The 7,456-nt window shown below is 36.3% G+C and overlaps 1 protein-coding gene across 1 annotated transcript; it reads right to left on the bottom strand.

Annotated features, from left to right (window-relative positions):
* Positions 1-1,600: 1,600 nt before the first annotated feature.
* On the bottom strand, positions 1,601-5,702 carry LOC107840079 (transcription factor bHLH143). The gene is made up of 4 exons (XM_016683806.2): positions 5,547-5,702; positions 3,964-4,592; positions 3,716-3,860; positions 1,601-3,614 (listed from the first exon to the last, which is right to left on the bottom strand). The coding sequence occupies exon 4, from the start codon at positions 3,612-3,614 to the stop codon at positions 2,511-2,513; it is 1,104 nt and encodes a 367-aa protein (XP_016539292.2). The 5' UTR covers positions 3,716-3,860; positions 3,964-4,592; positions 5,547-5,702; the 3' UTR covers positions 1,601-2,510.
* Positions 5,703-7,456: the final 1,754 nt, after the last annotated feature.

Genomic DNA, 7,456 nt, shown 5'->3' on the forward strand with positions numbered 1-7,456 from the left:
TTGGTTAGGATTTGACTCTTTCATTGCTCTATGAACAAAATGCATGTAACATGGAGATATTAGGGGACAGAAACATGGGAACTACTCCCTCCATGACATTCACTAGATAACAAACAAGGCGGTTCATTGACAGCTGATTAATACATATATGTCGTATTCCTTAATTTCCAATGATGATATTCACTAAATGATTCTCTGTACCTTTCACTTATTGAAATTTGCAAATCTTATTGATCGTTATGAGATATATAAAGTTTGATGTTCAGTGTACAAGAACATATGAAGGGATGTATAAGATCTTGAACTATCGATAACAAGCCATGTTCTTGGAGTTCTACTATTCTCATAAGGATACACAAGGCGAATTTCAAAAACTAGTGCATAAAGAGTGAACCACAATGTAGAATAGCAAACACAAAACTAAGCTAAGTTGAGTGTCCTACACAACAACTTTTATAACTAAGAGCATAATTTTCCTTATTAAAATTCCATTTTATTACTGTTATTCTTTTCTTCTTCTTTTTGTTCCCACACAAAAAAGTCAGTTGTATAATTTCTAGCCACCAGAAGATCGTTTTATATTTTCAGGTAGTGCTTGACAACTCCCAACTCAAGAGCAAATATTTTTCATTCAACTTGGAAATAGTACATACGGCAGTTAAGATTAGGCAGGTCTTTAAAGGTCATTTCTTTTTCCTTTTTGCAATTATTCTTGGGTGGAATATTAGGCTTGCCCCTGCTGGACGTGCTTTAGAGATTAGACAGTCAACTTCAAGTAAAGGTAGAGAAGTGACTAAAGCTGATAATGCACAGTCAAGTGCTAAAAATAACAGGGTATACCATTTCCATAAATATTTCTTTCTATAGAAAAAAGGAAAATGATAAGGCACGTGTTTTTCTGTAAGTTGCCAATGGGACTTTTACCCCCTTTTATCATAGCACCTTCAAAGAACATGTTATGTAGCAGTGGCATTGGCCCCTTACTGTAAAACAAGTCCATAGTTGTGTGATTATGCACCTTTTCATGGTACTGCTAACACAACTGGGGCCTTTTGGTATGTTATTTTGTCCCGCATTTGGTTGCGGATAATAATTAGTCTCAGGAATTATTTTATCCAATAATTTGTGTTAAAACGGTGGAATTAGATCCCATATAGAAGGTGAGAGAGAGAATCCCATCTTGCATACCAAACAACCCCTTAGGACTTAATTTGCATCCATCAATAGTATAATGATTTTTTACCCTTCACCTATGAAATTTAACTTCTTATTATGAGATCATTATTTGCCTAAACTTCAAATTACCGTTAAATGTGGAGTTACATACAATTTTATCTGATGATATAAAAACTTTTTAGAACGCCAACTTACAGAAGTTAATCTCAAAAGTCAGAAAACATTATTTTTTCTCCTTTAAGGAAATAATAACCCATTTTCAATAGGTCTCAGTAAACCTTTTTAACAGGCAATGATTCAACTTCAAATGTACTATTGATCAAACATGGCCACCAGTATCCATTAGAATCACCCATACAACTCCTTTTAACAAAAGGTGCAAACAAATATGAAAAGGATAGCAAGAAAACAGAAGACGCAAAAATAGAAATCTCGAAACAATCTACTATATTTTATTGCTATAGTAATATTTAGGTAGAAAAAGCATAAAGACAAGAGACATAGCAATAATAGCATGAAACACAAGGGTCCATCAAGCTCATAAAAAGACACCACGCTGAAAAGACTCACGAGTCTCCAACTACAACTCATCCTCCAAAGTTCACAAGTGGAAACAAATCAAACTTTAAGACAAGATTTGATCATGTCATTCCATCAGCCTTTTCATGATTTGCTTAGAGGGCAGGGCCCCCTTTTTCCATGCGCCTTCTTCAACACCAAATGCCATCAATATCCTTTGTGGGATCAAAAGAAAGATAAAACATCATAGCTACACGTTCCGGCCTATACCGGTGGGAGATAGCAAGTACTGAGTGAAATATAGCGAGTCATTCTGGCCTATGTTGATGCTGGTGTGAGATAGCAAGTATCCAGTGAAATAGTCGCACAAACTGATCCTGACATAACCAGAACATACAGTCCTTCAATTCAAGAAACATAACAGGGTGGATGGTGGGGCCCCAAATCACCAAATGCGCATGCATCAAATCCATGGATTTTCTCAAGATTTTAAAGGGTCCCTCAGGCCTCAATTACAGCACTCATCTTTTGAACTTTGAAACTCTACTTTCTTAACCAAAAAAGCTAAAAAACATCATTCCTCGTCAACATAAACATTCCCCTTTTTTTCTACCCCTTGCAACTAAAAGATCAATAGACATCCACTAAATCTTTTCCTTTAGTGGATCATGATACTTGTTGAACTGTAGGACTGATGAGGATGGCAAATGCCTGACAGTTTAACTAATTCAACCAAATAATGATATATGGCTATCCAAGCCAACCCCAAAAGTCCATAATGCTACTGTTTTAGGGGTTGGATACTACTCTGTTCTTTAACAAGAGTCTGGGGGATACTCTCGAGAGAGATCAACTCCTGAGGCTTTGGCTTTACCCCTTAAAGACTTCAAGTAATCGATCGCTTCATCAATAACCAACAATGGATCCTTACTCTTAATCCCAGGAATCAAGCTCTGAAGAACTCTCAAAGTCCCACGAATTTTGACTTTCCTTTCCCTAGTGCTCAAATTGGAAGCCGTATCCTTCCCACTAGGAGGAAGAGAGCCTCTAAGACATCTTGATTCCACGTCATCCTCGTTATCATTGGGCCATCTAGATTCTATGGATGATGATTTCTTGTACCCACCATCTAGCAATCTTTGCCTTTTGCATGTGCCATCAGAACTGGCAACTTGTTCTGTAAGCTCCGCAGACAGTTGCTCATGCTTACCGCAGCCGCAGCACCCTTGGTTTGCGCAAGGAGAGCGATCCGTGCTAGTTACTTCATCATCCTCAGTCTCACCACAGACATAATCATCTTCGTCCCCTTCAATGCCATCAGAAGAGTAAAGCAAGGCATTGATTTCGTCTGTGTCTTCATGCGTATTACTCTCTTCACCATTTACACAACTTCCATCCAATTTCTCTTCAATAAGGGGCTTCACATGAGATCGCTGCTCTACTACAGCATTCAGGTTCTCGTTTTGATGCACACCATAAACACCAAACATTTCTTTTGGTGTAGTGTTTTCATTTTCAGGAGGACGACCTTGACTAAAGAAGAATCTTGTTTGATTCCCAGATTGATCACAAATAAGGAACCTCTTCTGAGAATTTACAGATGCATCAGTTGGTGGCGACTTAAACCCAGTCGAGTGAGGAAGAAAGAGTTTAGTATCACTTGGATACTCATTTTTGGTGGGAGCTAAGCTTGGCAGCCAATTGACCTCATTCTGCTGGGCTGCCTTAGAATTAGGCAAACAGGGAACAAAATACGAAAGCCCAGGAGAAACTGCATTTGCAGCAGATATGGCAGGGGTATACAGAGTTGGAACACCAAGGTGATGCCCAGGTTGTAGGAGTGTAGTGGCATAATTCAAATTCGGAGAAGTCCATGCAGGATCCTGCAGGTAATATTGGAGCTTGCGGGTTGTTACCATCTAGAGAGAAACATGCATAATGTAAGAAGTTAGATGGAAATCCGCAACAAAAAGCATCAGAAGTTTAACACAGATAGCAACACAAGGACTAAGACACATACCGGTGTTATGGATTGTACAAATTCCACCTCAAATTACTTTAAGTACGCAAATAACAAGAAAATACTATAAAACTGGATTTAAAACAAAGGTGTGAGCTCAGATCATCTACGTCACAGGTTTCAACAACTGACGGAAGTATTCAGCCTGTTAAGCAAAAACAGACCGTAAGTTTGGCAGCTTTTTCAATTACACCATAGAAGACCATATCACAGTAATTACCCATAAGAGGAAGGAATATAGAACGAACCTGGCAATTCTGCAATAGTTGAAAGCATGCTATAACCCTAACTATAACGGTTGCTCCTCCCGTGATTCCATTCTCATGCTTTAAGGCCCGAAATTTTGTTTGGCTTGCGGCTTGGCACACCATAACTACTTTTAACCTTCCAATGAAATTTCAAATCTATGCCAAAAGACAATATCTGAAGCACAAGAGTAATAGGACACTAGCTCTCGGAGGGAAAATGGATACTACAAGAAAGGAGAAGCTTGTGGAAATTGCAGTATGAGAAAAGCAGCCGGAAAGACCTATACTGAGCACAGTGATAAAAAAGTGCAAACGAATGAAAATCAAGACTAAGGGGATTTAATTTGCTTCGCGGCTATCTATCTTACAGCTAATCCTATAGATTTATCAAGAAAAACCAACAAAATTAACTGTGGCACAGTTGAAAGGAAGAGGAATAGAATGATAAAATAAAAGAAAATCTGGTTTAACTGTAGAAATGCCTTAAAGGATCACCCTGCAATATAAGTTCAAGGGGATGACACAACAAAACACATTAATTGACAGGCTCAGCCACCGCATATTGTTACTTCTTTACACTACAAAATTTTCCTCAATTGTGGTATGCTATCGATAGGAAGTTAAGGTACCTGAAACATTAGACAACATATGCATCAGAGTCATGAACCAGAACAACTAAACAGCTCGCAATGTAATATCACCAAAATCCTTAAGAGATAAAAAGTGTGAACCCCAAAAAGACAGGCTTTTACCCACCAGAAGTGCATGAATATTATTTCTCTTAAAAAAAAAAAAGGCAGCCAGTGCACTAAAGCTACCGCTATGCACAGTGCCCAGGGAAGGGCCCCACCACAAGGAGTATCATACGTAGCCTTACCTTGCATTTCTGCCAGAGGCTGTTTCCAAGGCTCGAACTCATGACCTCCTGGTCACATGGAAGCAACTTTACCAGTTACTCCAAGGCTCCCCTTCAAACTTATTTCTCTTAATTTCATATTAAAAAAAATTCGAAACAAAATGAAAACAAGGCTAAAACGAGTTGAAGGCATGTGGTGCCTATTCTCTAGGCACAATCAACCTCAAAAACCTAATCAAAACAGGCTCCTGTATCGTGATACTTCACAGTTCACAGACATCGTTGAGTTCTTATGACCTTAAACACCAAAGACCAAACTGAAAACTTGAACTAAACACAGACATCCTTTGCAATAATACATGTAAAATAAAAAGAAGCACAACTAGTGTCCTCAATAGTAAAACCATAAGTGAAAGGACAAATCTTGCAAGCAGACCACTTCAATCAAATGCTCCTGAAAATCTTTTGAAGAAGCAAAAACAAACACACTCACACACACGCAGAGGGAGAGACAAAAGCAATAATTCAGAAAAAAACATAAAGGAAACCTCAACATGACAAACTGATATAAGGGGTTCTCCAAAATTAGATAAGCTATCCAAAGATCATAACTTTCAGCAAACCAGATAAATCAAAGGGCTTAGAATTTAAAGTATCAAGAATATGCAAAGAAACATAAACAAACAAACAGTGTAGCAGATTAAGTAAAATGCTAATTAAAACTTACAATGAAAGGGATCCAAGATAAGTATAATTGAGCAGAAAGCTTCAAAAATGATGTCAACTGAGAGGAGAAGAGAGATAAAGCAGAGCTGAATGTGAACAGATTATTGATATAGTAGAAGAAGAGCAGGTGAAACAAGTGACACCAGTATGAGAATGATAAGAGTTATATATACATTCCAATAACGGTTTTGCCCCTCTTTAGAATCATAAGTACAGTATTATCCTTTCTTTAAAACAAAATAAAAAAATTATTGATGTCTCCAAATGTTGACTAATTTCTTTGAAAAGAAAGTGCTAGTATATTGATAAATACAGAGTAAACCATCTGGTACCCTTTTTAGCTATCACCGAATTTGCTACGACATATTTCAACTTTACGGAGATTTTATTATTCTCTTGAACTCAATTTAGCATATTTTTTCACTCTTTTGTGCTGATGTAGCATCTTTTGTCAACCTTTTTGACGTGACACTTTGATGTGAGTCTCAAATCGAGTTAGGAGCGTAATAAGACCCAAATGAAGTTGGAGTGTGTCGTACCAATTGTGGCCATAGTTCGAGGGGATATAAAGTAATTTGATAAAACTTACTCAAAGTCTGGAATATTCAAATAATTTAATTATCTAGAATGAAACTTCAATTGTGTATGCACGTCATGACTCCATCCCTCAAATTAATCTAGTGAGATTACACTAAATATGTTGTTATTGTTTTGAAACTCCGACATGCTATTTGTTTCGTCTAGCTAACTTTTTAATACTTTCTTCGAATTCTATTTATATAACTAATATATTAGAAATACATTTGAACTCAAGATCCAAACCAATTCACACATAAAATGAACGAATTGAGTATTAAACAGTTGATATTAAACTCTTCTTCACAAACGTGCAACAAAAATGATGATTTGCGATCAAGAATAATTAGTAATGATTATTATTCAACACGGTGCATAACTTAATTTCTTAAATTGCATAAAATAAAATTATTAGGAAAAAAAAAAAGAGACACGCCATCTTATCATCTTGCTTGTGTGAGATAAAGTGGTTGTTTCCGAAAGACCTTCGACCAAAGAAAAACTTGTACAAAAACTAGTTTGAAAAATACAAAATAAAAGCTTATATTTTCAAGAAGCAAAATTTAATCAAATTGAGTCCGTCGTGCCTTCGATATTTATGACTTAAGAGGGCCATGATAGTATTAATTAACTTTAAGCATTCACGCCGTGTCTTTAGGAAGCAATGGATGTTTAAGGTCCATTTAACCATAATTGTAATTTCAAAAGCTTAATTACTACTCCACATGACTTCCAAAAGAGAAAAATAAAATGATTAACACCATGGTCTGAAATAGGACTTTCAGCCAAAGCAGGTTCAACCACTCACAATATTATTACTATATTATATTCAATATATACTTTATAATAATTGTCAATTGACAACCACTTCGTATAATTAAACAAATTTTCAAATAATGAATAATCATAAAGTCGTGGCACATTTGCTAAAATCAACTAGTAATGTTTAAGGTCCGCACTTTTCAAGACACAAAGCAACCATTAACATCAACTGGAGGGATTCGTTAGTTGCTTGCTGATTTATTTAGGTATTTCCATTCCTTTATGATACCAACCCTCAGATGTAATTTTATTTAATTTTTTTTCAGAAAAGTCATTGATAGTATTTCTTGCAGCATGTACGACTGTTGTGAATGGATTCGAAATCTATTACTGGTACTTATTTAGAAATTTTTTTGAACATTACATAAGTTGAACTAGAGTTACGAGATTCAGATGATTCCACAACTTCTACTCTAGGTCTGTCCTGATCAATGTTGCTTGTTAACAGCAGGATACAAGTATGTAATAGAGAGGTTGTGTCAGTAATCATTATAGTCAAGGAATAGTGACTTG

The sequence above is a fragment of the Capsicum annuum genome, chromosome 8 (genome assembly GCF_002878395.1).
Source record: "Capsicum annuum cultivar UCD-10X-F1 chromosome 8, UCD10Xv1.1, whole genome shotgun sequence".
Taxonomy (NCBI): Eukaryota; Viridiplantae; Streptophyta; class Magnoliopsida; order Solanales; family Solanaceae; genus Capsicum; species Capsicum annuum.